This window comes from Oryctolagus cuniculus, chromosome 8 (genome assembly GCF_964237555.1).
Source record: "Oryctolagus cuniculus chromosome 8, mOryCun1.1, whole genome shotgun sequence".
Taxonomy (NCBI): Eukaryota; Metazoa; Chordata; class Mammalia; order Lagomorpha; family Leporidae; genus Oryctolagus; species Oryctolagus cuniculus.
The window spans coordinates 118,983,909-119,004,976 of NC_091439.1; the positions used below are offsets into that span (position 1 = coordinate 118,983,909).

Consider the following 21,068-nt stretch of genomic DNA (forward strand, 5'->3'; position numbering starts at 1 on the left):
TTAAAAAAAAAAAAAAAAAAGGCAAGAAAGGGAGTCCACAGACAAAACCAGCTTCCCGTGTGTTCTGAGCCAGGGCACAGCCCCCGTCTGGCAGAAGCCCTACTAGGCACATAACCATGGCCTGGCTGGTGGATGGTCTGGGGCCAGGGAAGAACTCAGAGCTCCCTCCCCGTTTGTTAGTAGGTCTGATGTTACTTGAGTTTCTCAGTCAACACAAGCAGCCAGGGAGATGCTACAGAACACCAACAGTTGTCTGGCCTGGGGACCTGCTGTGGCCACACCCAAGACAGCCCCAGGCCTGTGATTCCATGACTGCTCTGCACCTGGACAGCTACAGCAGGACAGGAGGTAATGTGATCCCAGCAGGAGCAGCCGGGGAATGGCACTGTTCCACACCCGTGCACCTGCACTCAGAACTGTGAGCGGCTGCGAGGTAACCACCAACCTCCAGGGCCTCACAGAGGAGACCCAGTCTGATTCTCACCACAGACAAATGCCTTTGTGAAGCTAGAAAATCAGTTTAAAAAAGGAAACTCTGGCAGTGCCGAGTTCTGCCTGACAGCTCAGAGCCAGAAGACAGACGGAGTCTCATTCCATCACTCGCAAAACTGGAACCGTCTGCTCCAGGAACAGTGCCCCACGAGCATCTGCCTGACACTTCCACAGAGGGGCTGAGTGCACACTGCGGTCTGCTCACTGACACGGGAAGGAGTTTACACACAAGTCCCCACACCTGAGAGCAGCACCCACACACCTGTGCACATCTCGCAGTATCAATTTTTTGCATCAATTTTGCAAAGAGGGCAGGTACACCAACACACAGAACAAGCAGTCACTTAACACACTCTCTCCAGTTGCCCACACACGGAGCCATCTGCAGCTGGCTGTGGGGCCACTCACCTTGGAGACAAAACTCCTGAAGTGGCACAGGGGACCTCAGCCCTTCACATCCCTGCCAGCCACGGCTCAGAGCAGTGAAAAGCACCGACGAGGATGTGATTTGACAGAACAGTGGGAGCGGTCTAGAGCCTGCCTGAGACCCTCTGACAGCTGAGATGCACACAAAGCGGGGTCCCCCAGCAGACAGCGAGCAGAGGCAGACGCGCCCATTCCTGACGCCTGAGCAGGGAAAGCTCCAGGCAAATGGTGAGAACACACTCAAGGGTACTGCAGAAGTGGGGGCCGGCTGGGACAGTGCAGGCTGACTGGGAGGGCTCCCTGTTCACTCTGTGGACACAGACATGCTGGAGGACAGACGTGGTAACATACAGCAACTGTCCTGTCAGGTTACCATGCCAGTGGCTTCCTCTGGGCCCACTGCTCCTGTCGGACTGGAAGCCCTAGACCACTCCTGGCCACCTGCAGACCCTGGCAGGCCTGCCCTCGGCACGGCCATGTAGAGGGAGGGCTCTAGGCACTGGGGTTGCAGGCGAGAGCCAGGTGTGGAGACAGCAGGGAAAACCTGACTCTCATGCCCCAGCTGAGGGCTGGGGCAGGGGCCAGAGCCCTGTCCTGGACAGCCACACATGCCCACAGGATAAGGCCACCCTGCGGGGTCTGGTTCAAAGCCCTAGTTTTACCCTGTGACCCTGCCCTGTGTCATCACAAACAGTATTTTTCTTTTTCAAAAAAAAGCCTTTACACTTAAAATGTGAGTGAGTGGCTGCAGAGGTAAATCCACTTCCAGCGAGTACCTTCCAGAAGAGAATGCTGCAGTGCCGGCAGAAGTGCAGGGTGTCCCCATACTGCTCCTTGGTTGGGTAGTGCTTCTCCAGGGCAAAGTACATCAGCTTCCATTCGACGTGGCCCTTCTCGGAGAGGATCAAGTGTCTACAGAACTGAACACAGAGATCCCGCTCAGAACCAGGCACGCTCTGAGCTCAACATCCAACATTGGGGCGAGCTGTCTTTACAACGCCGGCTGGGCTGTGGCTCGTTTCGTTACTTGCATCAAGCTCGAGTGGCTGAGGTCACACCAGCAGGCCTGTGTCTGAGGGGCACCAGGCAGCTGCTAGAGATGCAGGTTCAGATCTGGAAGGACACCCACAGTGCATCGAGTTTACAGTACACACATCACAAACTGAGAGCACTCGCAGCTCAGAGGAAAGACGAACAACTCAGTTTTAAAAACAGACAAAGGACTCACAAGGCCTTCATCCTGAGGAAGAACACACCCACCAGGGTGGCCGTGAGGGTCTCAGCAGCCCGTGCTGGGGGTGTGGACAGCCGGTACCTCACTTGCCATAGGGGATGCAAAGCAGCACAACCCCTTTGAAAACCCTGCTTGTCCCTCAAAAGGTTGAGCCCAGAGCTGCCGCCTGACCCAGCAGCCACAGCCAGGACCTGTCACCTGTGCGTGAGCCAGCAAGGGCCACAGAGCCACAGGTGCATACAGACAGGAAAGCAGGAACACAGCCTGGTGACCACAGAGTGGACGTCAGGCAGCCATGGAAGGGAACGAGGCTCTGCTCCCGCTGCAGCTCAGAGCCTTGAGGACACTGCTCAGAGTGCTCATGAGGGGCACCCAGCATCCCCAGCACCAGGGACGACGTGATCGGTGGGGACCCCAGGCAGATGACGGGTGACAGCTGAAGGACATGGCAGCTCTGCAGCGCCTGCACCCACGGAAGCGGTACAAAGGCGCACACCAGGGAGCGTGGCCGAGGGTCAGTGGCTGCCGTGGTGGGGGTGGGGAGCCCACACTCTCTTGCCTATAAATCGTGGCACGGAGTGGAGCACATGAACAGGTTTTACTTTGTAGAACTGAAAGAAACACTGGTACAAATTTCACACGAAGGGCATGACTTGCGAGAGGGTGCTGACAGCCGGGTCACGGTAATGTCTATGCACTTCGTGCCTGTCACAGTCTCAGAGGACGGGGCCTGCCGCGTGGCACTCACCTGCTTCTCAGCAAAGTGGTACTGGCACAGTTTCTTCCACAGCTGCCTGTCTTCACTGAGCACGTGCAGTGTGGGGGTCACCTGGCCCAGAGTCACGATGTCCCACCCGTCCGAGAAGCGGTACAAGATGTTGCTCAGCATGTGCAGAGGGAGGTCCACCAGGGTGAGCCCTGTGTCCACCTGCTGGAAGCACAGCACGGGCAGCGAATGAGACACAGCCAGGAGGAGCAAGCACGCCCGAGATGCAGCAGCACCTCGCTCCCGCAGGGCGCTCAGTCCCACACTCACCAACCCCAGCAGCTGGAGCCTGGGTGGCTGGTAGGGCCAGGGTTACCCTGACAGGACCCTTCCATCCACCCAGGCACCAGGTCTACCCCGAACACCTGGAGGTGAGTTCCCCACTGGTACACCTGGAACAACCTTGAGGGACCCAAAGTCGATGAACCCTCGACTTCTCCACTGCAGTGACCGTTTCTTCCCAGACGTGGACCTGGAGACCACAGGAGCCTGCGCTGGGGCCACTAATGGGAAGGGTGCACAGTGGCTCGGCCCTGGGAGCTGGAGCCTCGGCTCTGGGATCCACCTGCTCTGGGGCTGAGCTGGGGGCCCTGGAAGCAGCCCTGGTGCCCACGTCCTGCTTGTCCCAGCATGGTCTGTGCTTCACCAGGCCTTGTCCCTAGCTGTGGGGACAGCTGGCTCTGCTGCCTTATCTGGACACTTATGACTTGCTCTTGCACAGCGCGATTAACTTGTCATGGTGTGGGCCGCAGGGGCCTAGCTGTCTTTCTCTGCTCCCCTCCTGTATCCTGCTAGGAACACTTCCTCACGACTTCAGCAGTGTCAGCCGCTCAGGGTCCTTCCTGTGCATCCTAGGGGAAGCACAGGGGCGTAAGTCCTGCTCCCGTGTCAGCACACTCAGAGTCCACCAGACAAGCCTGAGACCCCGTACGGCAGACACGGCATGCGGGTTAGGGGTGAGAGGTTGGGCTTTGGGTTACTGCTGCCGCAGTGACATCCTGGCTACGTCATGAGGTTTTCGCAGGCCATAACGTGCTGTTTTGCCCTGAGTTCCTCCCACCACCCTGTCTCTGCCATCAGCACCATCCTGGGCTGTGGAGCAGCAAGGCCCCTGCATGCACTGGGCAAATACTTGGCATGTGCAGGACTGGAGGTGCAATACTGCACTTGGCAGACCAGGCACTGCTGGTGTGCACCCTCGTGACACCTGGTGACCCCGTGTGGAAGGCAGAGGCCCCAAGCTGAATCTCCACACCTTCCTCCAGGAGCCCAGGCGCCTGAAAAGCAGAAACTCCCTCGCTTCCGGCCTGCTCACAGCGGACCTCCTGTGGTGGCTGCAACCTGGGCACTTCTATCCCCAGAGCATCTGCAGCGCCCTGACCAGCACACTCACCCCCAGCAATCCTGCTTTTGTGTCCCTTGAGGTGCACACTGAGCAGGTGGGCTAGGAAGTGCTGAGTGAGGTAACCATGGGGACGGCACTAGGAGACGGAACCTGCTGGGACCACTCACACCTTCCAGCAGAGAGGAAGCTGCTGCCTGTGTCCCTCAGCGACTGTGCCTGCAAGACACCGTCCTAGACAGAGTGTGTGCGTGCAGCACTGGCATCCACACGCACACAGGGCAGTGCCTGGCCCCCAGCCCCTCAACCCTGTGTTGCGCTCCTGGGTGCAGAGGAGCTGATGCTTGTTCTGAGGATGGAAACGAGCCTTTTTCAACAGCAAAGTCATAAAACTAAGGCACCAGGTTAAGAGCACAAGAGCCTAAGTTGTTTTCAGTCCTCTTTTGCCTCCCTCTCCTGTGCACACTCACAGCTGACCACCACCTACACTCTGCCTCTGGACTCCAGGCAGCCTTTGTATTCTCTACCAGGACATTGACCACTGCCAGTCGTGACTGAGACCCTGGGCCACCATGCGGCCAGGAGCTGCTCCCAACACAGAACACAAGGTAGCAGAATTTTGGAAAACTTCACTTTTAAACCTAGTAAGTTGTACTTTTACTTCTAACAAGCAATCAATAAATTAGAAAAAGCTGGGGCCAGTGCTGTGGAGTAGTGGGTAAAGCTGCACCTGTAGTGCCAGCATCCCATAGGGGTGCCAGTTTGCATCCTGACTGCTCCACTTCCAATCCAGCTCTCTGCTAAAGCAGTAGAAGATGGCCCAAATCCTTGGGCCCCTGTACCCACGTGGGAGACCTGGATGAAGCTCCTGGCTCCTGCTAGGCGCAGCTCTGGCCGTTGTGGCCAATTGGAGAGTGAACCAGCGGATGGAAGACCTCTCTCTCTGCCTCTCCTCCTCTGTGTAACTCTTTCAAATTAATGAATAATCTTAAAAAAAAATCATTAATTTTAGAAGAAATTTTTTAAAAAGGAAACCAGGAGCTTGAGAACAAGGGCACGTGGTGTGTATCCATGCAGTGCTCCCTCAGTTAGGGCCCATGGGGGGACAGCATCAGTCCTGCTGAGCTGTCAGGCGGGTAAACTTGGGAGCAGGACCAGGAGAAGGTTCTAGTGTTCTCAGAAACTCAGCACTGCTGAAATGTGCTCAGCTTCCGCTTACTCTTGGGGGTCTGAGAATTCAGACTTTAGAAGGGAAAAAGACTCAGCTTGCAGAGGCCTTGCCCCTGTGAGGCTGGGCTGCCTGCCCCCAGGTCCCTGGAAGCTCTTGGCCCTGCTGCCCAATTGACAGCAAAAGAGCAGGTGGCCATCAGCCCATGGGCACCAACCAGGCGTGGCATACACAGGCTCAGAGCAGGCTGGCGGCCTGTCTACACACAGTGGAGTTAGCTGATCCTGCAAAGAGCTCTTTCTGGTTTCAAACTGTGTTCCCAGGAAAGCCAAATGCCCCAGCAGCTCAGACAGTCCAAGGTGTATGCCCCAAGCTCAATCCCAAACCAATGCCTCTTCTGCAGAGACCATGGCACAGCTCATGAGGGTGTCTTGGGAGCACAGTGGGCAAGAAGCAAGACCCAGAGGGTCAAGCCAGGTCTGGGGGCACCCAGGATGCCCTGAGGCCATACTCGTGTGCTGTCCTCACTGCTCCACTGCAGAATGGCCGACCTCACTGTACTGTGCCCTTCCTCCATCTGTTCAGTGAACGCGAACAGTCAGCCAACGACAGGGACCCCTGTTCTGAGACGAAGACTCCCCTCCATGATCTGCACAGCTCTCTCTCGGGGCCCAGGCTGTCCTTCACCCACAATTCTCTCCCAGGACTGCGCGTGGCCGAGTCCCACCCAGAACTTCCTGGCCAGGCCAGGGAGGCTGCCTTCCCATGGACACCCTACTGCGGGCAAGGGTCACCACACGAGGGCTGAGTGGGACCTGGTGGCAGGTCCTTGCTTCTTGGTGTGACCGACCTGTGCGTGTGCAGGCAGAGCTGCTGGGCTACTGGGAATATCCGGGGGCGGGAGGGGAGGGGGAGGGAAGAGGAGGCAGGTGTACTTCCTCCACTCCCAGTGCTGCTGACTGCTGGATTTCAGGTGTGTGTTTCAGAGTCATAACTAGGAGTCACCTCTCTCCTTGCAAATCTCACACTCACAACTCCCTCTATGGGGAACCAGGGTGCAGTGTGAGGGCAGCACGGTCTGCAGCATCACTCACACCACTGCAGCCACACAGCCTGTGCCTGCAGGACACACAGAGCTGGGTTCCACTAACCGTGAGCTGACAATATAGGGGGAATGTGTCTCTGCTGAGCACATGCAGGTTAGCTTCCTGTCATCATGACAACCACTGTGCCTAGCACTGTGTGAGGTGCTGTCAGTCACCCACACATTCCCCGAAGTGTGCAGGAAAGAGGAAGAGCAACTCCCCCATCTCCCAGAGATACCAGTGCTGAAGAGCTGTTCACACCCAGTCCAGCCCTGTAAGAGCCGGGAAGCCAGGTGAGATGCTCAGTGCCTGGTCTTACCACATCAAGAGAAGTCGGACTGTGCCCCAGCTCCCAGCAGCACATCCAGACACACATCACACCTGGCAGTGGGAATGGGAGCTGTCCAGACCTAGACCTGAACTTAGTGCCACGCAGACAACACAGCCCCTGCCCCCAGGCCAGTACCCAGGGACTGAGTCTCTGGGATCCTCAGGCAGCAGCACAGCCTGGGGGAAGACCCCACCCACTGGGAGCTGGGCAGCAAAGAGCACAGGGCTGGACACTGCAGAGCAAGCACACAGTGGCCTTGTGACCAGGGGAACTAAGCCCACAGCATCTGCTCCTGCCTCTCCTGAGATGCGCCTGGACCATGAGGGCCTTTGCTCAGTGGGAGGAGGGTGAGCAGCAGGCCCTTGGCAGGCCCCACTCACACCACTGGACGGCCCTGAGAGGCTGGATTAGGACAGCTCCACACTGTCCTGGAGAGCGAGCCCAGCCCACGCTACCCAGTCCCTGCCCACGCTGCCCTCTCCTTGCCCATGCTGCCCAGTCCCTGCCCTCACTGCCCCCCTCTGTCACACTGGCCCCTCACTGGCCCCAGGCACCTTCTATAGGAATCATCTTCAAGTCTCACCACCTGTGGGGCAGCTGCTCCCAGCAGTTCTGCAGAACCCACCTGGTGAGCCAGGAGGACACGCTCCCCCTCCCATAGCCTGGGAAGAAGCTGGACAGCACCCTGGACAGCTCATCCAGCAGGGAGCCCAGCAAACAGCTGGGAAGCCCTGTTTTGCTGCTGCCCCAGCAGCAGCCGGACAGCCCCACCTTCCTTACCTGGGAAGCAAATGGAAAATCAGCCCTGAGAAACTGGCCCATCCCTACAACCCTGCCTCACCAGACATCACCAGCCCTGACTACAGCTGGGCAATCGGCACCAACACAGCACCAAGGCACCAATGCAGCCCCACTTCAGTGTCCCCAAGGAAAAACCTGTCACCAACAAAGCTAGCCTTCAGAAATGAAGGGGAAATGTGGACTTTCCATGACAAAGCGAAACAGAAGGACGTCTTCATTACCAGAACACCACGCTACACGCCTGAGGTGTTCCCTTCGGAAGCAGGAGCCACAGAACACAGAGAAGAGAAAGAAACATCTTAAGATGGGGATTCTACTGTCACTTATTTCTGGCTGTGCTTTGCTGCATATGTAGTTTTGGGACTGCAGCTCTGTAAATGCTTTTCTTGGGCTCATGAGGTTCTGATATCTGGATTGGACTGGTCTCTGAATATCAGCTAGAAAGCACTGGCTCCTTGTCTGCTCTCCCAAAGAGCCTACTATTGTGCTGTTTCTTTTTTTTTTAAAGACTTTTTATTTTCTTTATTTGAGAGGTACAGTTATGGACAGTGAAAGAGAGAGACAGGTCTTCCATCCACTGGTTCACTCCCCAAATGGCCACAATGGCCAGAGCTGTGCTGATCCAAAGCCAGGAACCAGGAGCTTCTTCCAGGTCTCCCATGCGGGTGCAGGGGCCCAAGGACTTGGGCCAACTTCTACTGCTTTCCCAGGCCATAGCAGAGAGCTGGATCAGAACAGGAGCAGCTGGGACTAGAACCGGTGCCCATGTGGGATGCCAGTGCTGCAGGCGGAAGATTAACCTACTGTGCCACAGCGCTGGCCCAACTGTTTCTTTAAATGTTTAGAAGAGCAGCCAGCACTGTGGTGTAGCAGGTTAAACCGTTGTCTGCAGCGCCAGCATCCCATATGGGTGCTGGTTCTAGTCCCAGCTGCTCCACTTCCCATCCAGCTTCAGCAAAGGCTCCTGGGAAAGCAGTGGAAGAAGGCCCAGGTACGTGGGCCCTGCACCACGTCAAGACCAGAAGAAGCTCCTGGCTTCAGCCTGGCCCTGCCTTGCCTTAGGTAGCCATTTGGGGAGTGAACCAGCAGATGGATGATCTCTGTCTCTCCATCTCTGTAGCTCTGCCTTTCAAATAAATAAATAAATAAATGTTCAGAATTATTCACGAGAGAAACAATTTAGGCCTTTAGTTACATCTCTGGAATAAAACCTTTAAACATGAATTAAATTTCTTAAACACATATGGAGCTATTTAAAATTTCTTTTCATTCCATATCAGTTTTCTGAATTGGGGTTGAGGAAATATGTGTGTTTTACTTAAGTTATCAAAACTCGTAGCATAAAATTGTTTAACATCCTCAGAAAGCTTACAACCAGAGCTGTCCTGGATACTACAGTCCCCATGCCTGAGTAAAAACCCGAGGTCACTGCTGCACCTCACAGCAGCAGTGCATCACCTGTGCCTACCACTGAGAGGGTACATGGAGGCATGCCCACACACAGGATGGGTCACTACCCAGACCCCACGCCCACCACTGAGGCCTCAAACAGGATGGGTCACTACCCAGACCCCACGCCCACCACTGAGGCCTCAAACAGGATGGGTCACTACCCAGACCCCATGCCAACACTGAGGCCACACACAGGATGGGTCACTACCCAGCCACAGAGAAGCTGAGATTCTGTCACTGAGTGACTTGGATAAATCTAGAGGGCGTCACATCACGTGACACGAGCCAGGTCAGAGGCCAGTACATATGTGAGAAGCTGGGAGCAGAGCACTGGTCAGCAGAGGCTGCACAGGGGAGGTAGCAGGCAACACAGAGTCCCAGGCAGGAGGCACAGGCCACCACGCTCACAGCATGGCAGTGGACTCTCTGAAGTAGTCAGGAGAAGGTGACAGATACGCCACTTCTCTAGCCCAATCACACATCACACTGTGCCCGTGAATATGTATAATTATGTTGTCCAAGAACAGACGCCCACATAGATCAAACTGAAAAATAAAAACACAGTACAAAGGAGGCCATGTTACCAAGGACTTGAGCACCTGTAGATCTGATGTTTGTGGAGGTCTTTCTGTGATTCAGTATAGAAATAAACAAGAAGCCAAGTTAAAGACTTTAGTTGGTTCTACTACCATTTTTCTTGTTGAAATTATTTCTAGCATTAAAGAAGATCAACACCAACAACAGGAGCTGCACTTTCTTTCCTTGCTCACTCTTCTCAAAGAGCTGCAGGCACCCAGCAAAGGACAGCAGCAAGGGGAACGAGGCAGCACCTAGACTGACAGCTGCTCGGACAGCCTGACCTTCCCTGACTGGGTGCCTGTTCAGCCTGAAGCAGTGTCCTCTGAAGATGAGCATTTGACACCTCAGTACCCCGAGTATCAACCTGTTCAACGCTTCCCACCCTTGCTGCCTTCCCAGTAAACCTGTGAACCATTAATGCCATCTCTTGGTCCTATTATATTTTACGACAACTTAATGAATATATTTGAAATGACTGCAACAGTTGCTCATGTTTGCTTAGAAGGGATCATGACTTTGTCTACACAGCTGGGTGCAGTGAATTCTGGCTCGGGAAACCCTCACCTTCGTCATCCTCATCTGGAGGCAACTTTGTCTACACAGCAGGCACAGACCCTCACCTTCATCATCTGGAGGTGACTTTGTCTACACAGCAGGCACAGTCCCTCACCTTTGCCATCTGGAGGTTCTGCAGCTGCTGCTGCCAGGACAGAATGGTCTCCAGCCGGCAAATCCAGATGTTGATGTTCCCCACCAAGACGGACTTGCCAACCCCTCTGATGAGAACGCAGAGGGTGGAGCTCAGGTCCTGCAGGAGGTTTTTGATGAGGCGAGGATTGTGGTGGTCCCTGAGAACTGGATGCACAAAACAGAGCCAGAGATAGCACAGCTCCTTACACAAACCATGAGTGGGGCCACCCAAACGTGCAGCCAGATACCCGTGAGACAGCACCACGTGGCCCGTCCACAACAAGACGTTACTCAGCCGCACAAAGGACGGGAGCTCTGGCGCTGCTCCAATGCCAGGGACCTCTGAGAACATCACCCTCCATGAACCACGCCAGTCACAGGGGCCCACAGGCACCGAATCCACACACAGGAGGCAGAGTGGGGCCAGGGCTCGGGCAAGGGGGACAGGGGAGTTGCCATTCAATGGAACTCGGACTCTGGGAAGAGAAACTGCTCTGGGGAGGGAGGCTGGTGAGTCACACCACAAGGTGAGTGTACCAGCCACTGCCCAAGGGCTGCGAACAGTGGGAAACCAGGATCACACTTCAGAGTGACCCACAAGTGATGTCTCTTTTAAGATATCACCAGTATGTCTGATAGTACTTTTCAGTGGAGTCTGTAGTTTTGCCATTAAATGGTTTATACTTCCTTTTGCTTTTATCATAAAGAGGATTAATAACGATTGTGGACATGTGGCGTGTAATCTGAAAGTTCAATGTACTAATAACCACTAATTAATCAAGCAAGCTTGTTAAATTAAAAGGAAAATTACTGGCTTATTGGATGCCTAAATGTGTAAGTCACAACCTTGCTGACCATGGAGACTCAGAGCTGCATGGAGCTTGGCTGGCAGTGAACGTGGAACAGCCTCCTCCAGCTCTGCGAGCAGGCGCCTTCCCATCACACTCGTGGCTCAATCGCAAGATCGGCTTTAACAGCTGTGACCAGCCAGCCAGCACACGGAATGCCGCTGGGGCATGGCAGGCACGTACAGTTCTAGTTAGGATTTAGATTTAAAATACCAGTGGTCATCTTACCCTTTTGAACAATTTTATCCAAGATGTTGAAGTAGTTCTTTTGTGCCACACCACTCAGTGACGTTAGCTGGGATTTTGCAATGAGCTCTAGCAGCTGAAAGGCAAGAGTGGAAGAGTGAACAACACAGAATCCACGGCAAAGTGCATCGCACATCAGTGAGGAGACTTCTCCAAGTGGTGCCGGCAGGGGATGCTCACCCTCAGTGCTAACCTGGGGAGAACAGATGCCTGCCGGGCGTGGGGTTACCAGCCTAAGTCCCTGGCTGCAGGGGAGCCTCAGATGCATTTTTTAGTTTCCCAACCTCCCTTGTGCAGGGCACCCAGGAGGAGGCTGAGGGATGTTTGGCCACCGACAGGCATCTGTCCAGGACTAGGCCAGAATCACTGTTCTCTGATGACCAGAAACCAGAAAATTAAAATGCCCTTCCATTTGGAATTTAAAAGCAAAACCAGACTAAAACTTAACGCAGCACTTTGGTCAAGCAAGAAAACGAAGCCTATCTAGAAAACAATGACCACAAACCAAAGAAACAGAGCTCACAAGGACAGGTCGGCTGTTACGGGAGGGGTGTACCCTGGAGTTCACTGCACATGCACACGCACACCTGCACCTTGGGCACTGCAGCCACACTGCCCTCCTCTAACGCTTTTGCTCCCCTGCATTTCTGCTCGAGTTTGCCTGGCACACCAGCCCTCCTGCCCGCGTGAGTCGCTGACTCCCAGGTGTGCTCACACACAAGTGCGGGGGATGGGGGGTGGTGGTTTGCTTCTTGATCCAATCTGAAAACCTTCAGCAGCCATTGACATGACATGCACATTTACTGATACACACAGTTGGTCTTAATTCATGGCTCCTGTTTTTGTAGCTTTAAAAAATGTCGTTTTTCTGTGGGTTGGCACTTAGCAAAGGTATGCACGACTCTGCCTGCAGTCACCACTGTGGCTGCAACCACACAACGCCCAGCACTCTGGGTCACGTGAAGCAGCTCTCACTGCTCTCCTCCTCCCCGCCCCACCCGCACCGTGCTGACTGGCTCTGTGCACATGCGGCCTCCTCTGTCACCACTGTCCTGCCCTGGGGCCTGTTTCTCCAACCACCTCTAGATGGGGAAGTCAGCTTCTTCAGAAACACATGAGAACAATACCCCAAGTTCTCATGCTGTCTGTGGCCTGGCAGCAGAGCAGAACGGGGGCTGGCCATGACCTCAGGGGCACCCTTGGAGGACCCTGATGGCTTTCCCCAGGAGGGATTCAGTCCCCTCCAGAGGTGAAGGACCCCCTGGGCAGGGCTCCCTCTGTAGGCACAGACCCAAGTCTATTCCATACCACGAGAAGTTTTCTAGAACATTTGTCCCAGTGGTACCCATGCCCCACCCCCTCACAGTCCTGGGTACTGTGACCCTCTGACCCTTTAAGCTTGGTGTCACTGCCATCATCTCCAACACTCTCCGTGAGTCCTGCACCCACGTGACGTCTGCTTCAACAGCTCCCTCTCCTTTGCAGCACTTCTGCCCCGGGACCCTCTGTACAACCGTGCTCCTGTGCCCAGCCTGCTGCCTGACAGCTGTCTCGGCACTCCTCCTGCCTGCAGGCTCTGCACTCTGCCCAAAGGGTAACATCAGGGCTACAGCCGACTCCCCTGGGCATGGCAGCCATCCTGTAGGAGGTCAGAGCCGGGCCAGGGTGGCTCTAGGCCACTGTCTCGGTGGCTCCTGCCCCATTGCTGCTTCTCCTGTGTGGATCCCAGGAGCAGCCACACAGCCCATCTCTGAGTACATCTGGGCCTGGGCAGCCCTTTGCTGCCAGCCCTTGTCCTTGCAGTCTCGCTCCTCCCGCTGAGCAGGGGCTCAGCACAGCGGCCTCTGCCTTCCGCTAACAAGGTGTGAGCACCGCCAAGCCTGGCCCACTCTCATCTGTGCCTCAGCTGCCTCTGCTAAGCCTGACACACATGAGTCCCATTCTTTCCCACCCTCCAGCAGGAGGAAGTTCCAGCACTCTCCTGCAACAGCCACAGGTAATGCCAGGCTGGTTACAGCAAGCCCTCCAGACACATGGAGCAGATGGCACTGAGCTCACAGAGAACCACTCAGGCCTCAAGCCTGTCCCAGGGCTTCCCTGCTTAGTCGAGCGCTACTGGAACCCCCTGCTGGCACCGCCAACTGGGCAGGTGCTGCTTACGGTCAGCTCATACCAGGACTCAAGACAGGTTGCCTCAGTGTCCTGCAGTAGAAGCTGACGTGGTGAGGCCAGAAGTGCAGCCCAGGGGATGTCATGAGGGCTCTCTTGCGTGATACAGCCTCCTTCTCCACCCACGGGTTTCCCTGAATTCCCCAAACTGCCCAAGGAGGCATCTTCCCACAGGCTGAGGGCACGAGAGAAACAGACCAGAAAATACAAAATCGTTTACTCCTGAGAGGAGACAGGAAACAGATAACTCACGAGCTCTATTCCACTCCCAGGACAGAAGTGAGGGCATAGGCAGTGGGCAGGCTCCTGAGCCCCACGTCTGTCCCACTCCCACTTGGCTGCTCCCATGGTCCTCTGAGATGCCGCCCCCAGCCCATCCTCCCATTCAGAGGCCCCGTGGCACCTGCGCCACAGACTGAAGTCAGAAACAGACCAGAGGCGTGGGAGGGAGGCCAAGCCGCTCTTGAGGAGGAACACCGGACCTAACGAAGGGCTCTGCACTCCATCCCTGAGTCCACACTCGACAAGCACGACAAACATGAAGACGTGCATTTTCTGTACAAACTTTTTTTTTTAAAAGATTTATTTATCTGAAAGACAGAGTTAGAGAGGTAAAGAGAGAGAGAGAAAGAGAAAGAGAAAGAGAGAGAGAGAGAGAGAGAGAGAGAGAGAGGTCTCCCATTCGCTAGTTCACTCCCTAAATGGTCACAATGGCTGGAGCTGGCCAATCAGGAGGCAGGAGCTTCTTCCAGGTGTCCCACGTGGGTATGGGGGCCCAAGCACTTGAAGCCATCTTCTACTGCTTTCCCAGGCCATCAGCAGGGAGCTGGATTAGAAGAGGAGCAGCCAGGACTCGAACTGGCACGGCATGGGATGCCAGCACTACAGCGCCAAACCCAAGAAGCCAAGCTTTCTTGAAGAGAGGTAGCACCCGTACCCAGCCAGAGCCAAGCACCCAAGGCGTCCAGCCACTGCTCATGCTACTGGTGGGACTTGGGGGGTCATTTGAATCTGTGTGAATTTATGGACGATACCCAACAGTGGTAAAAAATAATTGAAAAAAATCCATGTGAACATAGTTTGTTCATTCATTCAACTTAGGAATAAAAATACCTACTATTTGTCAAGTGCATGGGATGCTAAGTTAGCATTTGATTTTCCCTTGAGATACAGTTCAGCAAAGCAGGAAAGGCTTGATTAGCAGTGTGACCAGTCCTGCGTGGCCACCCCATGCTGTGCCTATGACAGCCCCGCTGCCCATCAGAGAGGCCACAGAGCAAGGGCGACGCTTGTTGTCAGGATGGAGCATGTGGGCACTGTCCTTGCTCTCCTCCCACTAGGGTTGCAATGGGTCTGCACACACCGCTAACGCTTTGCCTGAACCATCCTCAAAGACGACCAACGTAGCAGCCGACAGTCGGCTCCGAGAGCTTCACATTATCGCACCTCCATGAAGGCCCAGCTATGAAAGCAGAGCTATGCCGCCCTGAGGGGAGGGAACAGGGTGGGGCACCTCAGGGCTACAGTGCGGACTCCAGATGCATCCACCTCAGCAAATACCACACAGTGAACACACCTAAGAGGTCAGCTGTCACAGAGAGCAGTTCTCAGCATGTCCGCACCACACCTGGGCTGTTCCTCAGCCCCCAGTGGGCAACCTGTGGTCAGAGCTGCCCAAGTGAGGTGCGGCTGGCTGCTCTCAGTGCTACAGGAAAAGACCACAAAGGGCTAAATAAAGACGCAGCCACTGGGGCTGGCACTGTGGCTTAGTGGGTAAAGCCACTGCCTGCAGAGCCAGCATCTCAACTGGGCACTGGTTCGAGTCCTGGGTGCTCCATTTCCAATCCAGCTCTCTGCTGTGGCCTGGGAGAGCAGAAGATGGCCCAAGTGCTTGGGCCCCTGCACCCATGTTGGAAACCCAGAAGATGCTCCTGGCTCCTGGCTTCAGATTGGCACAGCTATGACCATTGCGGCCACCTGGAGAGTGAACCAGTGGATGGAAGACCTCTCTCTATCTGCATCTGCCTCTTTGTAACTCTGCCTTTCAAATAAATAATCTTTAAATAAAAGATGCAGCCACATTAGCCCACAGCCTAACAGATGGACACAGCTCACCCACCTGTGCTGAGCCGCCCACTCTGATGGGCTCACCTGAGAACAGACCACATCCCTGCTCCCCTGGGCTCATGCTGGGGTCCTCACGTGAGGTGGTCGGCAGTACAGTCTGGAGGGTAGAGGGGCGGGCCCCGGCCGCCCAGGCCCCAGCCGGATCGCTGTGATCATCTTGCAGGACACCATGCTTGGTGAGTTTAGCTGGCCTCACTGGCACATGTGCCAAGAGATGCTAATGCTACAGGGAACCCGACACAGGACTCCAGAGGCATGGCATACCAGTGCTCAACACAGAAGGTGCTGGACAAGACTTATCAACGGGACAAATGAGCAGAGTGCTTGAAGATGGGCCAGCAGCTGAGAATCACCTGCTTCCAGGATCAGAACTACACTACACTGGATCTGACACTCTCTTCCAGTAACAAAGCTGCTCAGGCGTGTTGTGAAGAAATAACCAAGTCCCACACCAAGTGTGGCTGGCTCAAAGAGCCACATGGCCCCCTGGAGACACGGCAGTGTGTGGAGTGCAGAGCTGAGAGCAGAAGACAACTCGGGGGCCCTGGGTGCAATGGTGGAGGAGTGGGCAATGTCCCAGAGGCCAGGCCCAGGGGAAGCACCAGCTTTATCATGGATGTCGTCACAGGAGGGTTTGGTCTGGTTTTCAGCTAAGGCAGCGTGATCACATCAATTTGGGAAAACTCTGCAGGACCTGGGGAGAAAGGCTCTGAAGCCAGCAGTCCCCAGCAACCTCTTAAACTCACCAGCTCCCCCTCCCACCACTGGAAGGTGGTCCCGAGGGACAGAGCTTCCCATGCTGCAAGCAGAGACCAGGACACAGGTGCACAGCACAACTTCTGGATCCCGGTTAGGTATTCATCTCACATGGACAGGTATAATCTGCAGGATCAAGCTAAGTAGGTAAACCTGAAGAAAAGTTACCAGTTACCTGATAAAGGACAGCAGCGTATGATACATGGACACAGCAAAATCACCAAGGGGTTCACAGGACAGAATGGACAAGAGACCCAGCCCTGGCCTGCAGAGGGCCCCTGCACAACATGGGGCACTGAACCTTCCCCCGGTCAACCCTGAGATGCCAAGCCACATCTTCCACCCACAGTGGCCAATAACTGCTTCTAAACCCACTTCAGGAAGGCTGTATGTAGAAGCGCTCCCTGTCAGACCTCTCTGCTGACCTGATTCCTGAACGTTCCCACAGCTGAGACAGGGCTCAGTCTCCCCACCTGCAACACGCACTTGAGGGGCGGTGGAGCCATCACCGAAAACCCAGGAGGGAACAGCCTAGACACGTGCACGGCGGCTGGGCATCCATCACGCAGGGGCCATGGCCATGCCTTGGAATATTCTGCCTGGGACTAAAAACTGAGGGGATCAACGCCCTGGGGCTTCCCTTCACTCACCCCTTTTGTTTGCCTCCCAGGAACACTTTCAGAAGTTGTGGGAGAAATTTTCCCAAGGTCTCACAGCCACACTGAAGCCCAGAACTGATGATCCCACACACCCTAACTCTCACTTCACCTCCAACAAAAGGAGAGCGGGCTGCACAGTAATCAGCCTCCAGACAAAGACAGCAAGTGACAAATGCCAACAGGCTCAAGCATGCAACCTCTCAAATGCAGCCCAAGATAAAAATTTCAGGTAACTATTATTAATGCAATAAAACCTCTACATGAAAAGCTGTCTTAAGGGGTCAGCATTGTGGTGTAGTAGGCTAAGCCTCAGCCCGTGGCACCAGTATCCCATATGGGCACCAATTCATGTCCTGGCTGCTCCTCTTCTGATCCAGCTCTCTGCTCTGGCCTAGGAAAGCAGTGGAAGATGGCCCAAGTGCTTGGGCCCCTACATCCTTGTGGGAGACCTGGAAGAAGCTTTTGGCTGCTGATTGGCTCAGCTGCAGCCACTGTCTCCAGGCAACACCATCAGGATCTTCAGTTCCCAATGTTCCTCCTGAACCCACTCCACTTTTTGTCCAACACAGCAAACAGCATAGCTCTGTGAAGCTACCAGAGGCATCTGACACCCTCACATATATAAACTTCAAAGCATAGTTCCTATGAGGAACACTTACCTTCACCACATAGTTGAACCTCCGGGTGTCCTGGATGGCGCTCGAGAAGTCCAGCCGGTTGAAGGCTTCTCCCAGGGTGCAGTAGCCGTGCCTCTGGGAAGCAGCACAGGGGAGCTAGGTCAGTCGACTGTCGGAACAAGCCAACAGGCAATGGCAACTAAAACGCACACATGCGTTTCAACAAACTGGCAAGGGACATTTGTTTTTATTCTGAAGATTTATCCCAGGTTTAGAGGAGAGTAAAATCATAGCAGTACTAAATTTAAGCTACTTATGCATAAGCAAGATGTGATGCCTCAACTGACTTTTTTAGACCACTGATGAGACAATAACACAGCAAACATTTATTAAACGTTGTTGGTTTATTTTGCTGGAGACAGACTGAGGCAGACTCCATTAAGCCTAAGACCATAAAAACCTGGTGACATCCTCTGCTAAGACACAGATGACCTGCACAGCCCTAGTGTAAGGTGTGGGTGCTGGGAGCATGTGTGGACACCAGGATTCTTGCAGAGGCCCCTGGGTGGCCAGCGGCCATGTGGAAGGCATGGCCATGCAAGGCTGGCACCACGGTGCTGAGCACCAAAAACCCAAAGAAGCGAAAATCAGACCCAAGAATAGAAAAAGCAAGTGCTCTTCTGGTCTGGGATTTTCCTTTTCTACAGATTTGCATGTTAGGCTTAGGAGTCACTCTAAACTGCAACTTCTCTATCTGAAATACTAAAGGCAGAGATTTTCAGTTCAGAGTTGCGACAGCACGAACTGGGAAGAACGTGATCCTCAGATCTCTGCACGGCTTGGACACGGGGCAACAGCTCATCCTAGAATTCCAGTCAGCAGGGACGCGGGGGCGAGACAAGGCCGTCCTCGGTCTCAGTCACAGGTGTACTGTAGTAGTCAACAGCAGTCCTACCGTGTGCATGTCAGTGAAACGCATCCACATATGACGGCACACATGTTTACTCTGTGTCCTCCCAAGAACACAGAACCATGGCCGAGGGTGCACAGACACGGAGGAGGCAGCCTCCCTCACAGAGTGGATCCCAGCGAGCAGTCTGCCCCTGCAGGGCCCCAGAACCATTGACACCACACCATGTCCGTGGGGGCCCGTGGGGCAGCCGTGTGGGCACAGCAGGTGAGAGAGCCGGAGCTGCACCCTGACCTCCAGACCAGTGGGCTCCCAGTCAGATCCCTGTTCCCAGGACTCATGGAACATCCCTGCCTCACCTGCTGCACCAGTGGGGACTCTGTCCTGTGGTCAGGCATGGACACATGTCACAGTCTGTCTTAGCACTCAGCTTTGTGGTACAAACGAGGTTAGCCTGCCAAACAACCTTCCCCCGCAGGTTAGGAAGTGACCATCACCAAGCAGACTTGCTAGGATGGAGAGCTAGTGTCAGAACAGCTTGGCTTTCCCTAGCATGACACAACATGACGGACACCTGCTCCCACAGGATAAAGCCAACGCAGAGTTTCCAGGACTGTGAAAGGGACCAAGCTTGCCCAATACGGGCGAGCAGAAAGCAGCTGAAATAAACTAGTTTGCTTCACGGATCATAAAAGTTAGCCAACTCGGCAAGAGAAAGGCAGAGTTCAAACTGCACAGCAGGCTCCCTGCAGAGGGAGGACCAGGCACCCTCACCGAGGAAGCGAGCTCTGGGGGCTCCATAAGAAGGAACCCATGGCCAGAGGACCAGGTGCTGCACACATGTGAATGCACTTCCCATACGCTTATACCCTGCACACCACAGAAACTCGACACACTCAACACAATTCGCACTCAGAATCACACCCAACACACACCTTACATGCTCATATCACACACACCAAAACTCTACACCCACTGCACACTACAGATCTCTAACATGTCACACTCACAACCTGCACACTATACCCAACATATATACTCACCACATACTCATACCCACACATCAGACACCTGACACACACACCCATGAATGCACATCCCACATAGACCTAACACACCTCACACCTGACACACATCTCACACTCACATCCAACACAACCTGACATACACACTGCACATTCAATCCTGTCACTTACACACCTCACATTCTCACACCTGTCATACCCTACACATACCACACACCCAAGACACGCTTCCCACGCAACATGCTACACACTCCTCACACTCACCCAATACTATATCCCATATTCACACCAAAACATACTACACACACCTGATGCTATACAACCCACACCAACACACACTCAAGGCACAAACAAACCCAACACACACACCCAATACCTGGTACACATTACATACATACCTCACACAGATATTCAGCACACATTCATATACCCCTTCACAGACACATCACACACTCACACCAGACACACTACACACCACATATCCCACACTCACACCCAACACACTATACATACCCTATACCCCACATTCACATCTGACTCACATATACCAAGCCCACACACTTGACACACACTACCACTTCCCATACTGCACACCCCTCACACTTGACACAACCCAGTCATGTGACACATAGCACACACACACACTCCATACTCCCACACTGTACACCCAACTCTTACCCTACACACACTACACACTGCACAGCCCCATGAACACTCTAAACACACCCTATACACACTTGTACTTGACATACTATACACATACTTGTACCTGACATACAAACACATACATTCAATACACACCTATCACACCACATAACCACACCCCCATCATGCACAGCCAGCACATCACAATCACTACACTCACATACCCCACACAGTATTCACCCTGTACACCCACCATATGCTGAATACAACCACACACACATGAACTACACACACCACAAACTGACACATGTACGCATTACACATAAACCACTACCGCTCCCCATATAATGTGCTTTAAAAGTTCTGGTATGCGTTCAACAGTTGGAAAGGGAGCACAGATTTGACATTGCTGAGGAATTTATTTAATGTGATGTTACATACTTATCAGAAACGACAGAAGATGTATGCTATGACACAGTACTTACTTCTTTTGTGCTTTCTTTATGGACATAGATCCATTTTTCACGATAAAAACCTAGAATAAAAATTAACTTTTTTATATCTGGCAAATCACTTCAAAATGAAGATTTAAAATATTTCAATAACTGTCAGTCTTATGACTGACTATATTAATAGCTGGTTTTCTTAGTAAATATAAATGGTATTGCTTAGTTTGCTGGCATTATTTTCAAAAGCACTG

The 21,068-nt window shown here is 53.8% G+C and overlaps 1 protein-coding gene across 8 annotated transcripts in view; it reads right to left on the reverse strand.

Annotated features, from left to right (window-relative positions):
• Window positions 1–21,068, reverse strand: part of FBXO25 (F-box protein 25) — a 38,820-nt gene that overhangs the window by 2,581 nt on the left and 15,171 nt on the right. For 4 of the 8 annotated variants that reach the window (XM_017339324.3, XM_017339326.3, XM_070047260.1 and 1 more), the window contains exons 4-9: window positions 20,854–20,903; window positions 17,831–17,923; window positions 11,443–11,536; window positions 10,347–10,531; window positions 2,901–3,080; window positions 1,695–1,838 (exon numbers count right to left, since the gene is read on the reverse strand). In XM_017339324.3, coding sequence (XP_017194813.2) covers window positions 1,695–1,838; window positions 2,901–3,080; window positions 10,347–10,531; window positions 11,443–11,536; window positions 17,831–17,923; window positions 20,854–20,903 — 746 coding nt within the window. Of the gene's footprint in view, window positions 1–1,694; window positions 1,839–2,900; window positions 3,084–10,346; window positions 10,532–11,442; window positions 11,537–17,830; window positions 17,924–20,853; window positions 20,904–21,068 lie in introns of all 8 variants that reach the window. The other 4 variants (XM_008251566.4, XM_070047257.1, XM_070047259.1 and 1 more) reach the window with 1 other exon arrangement.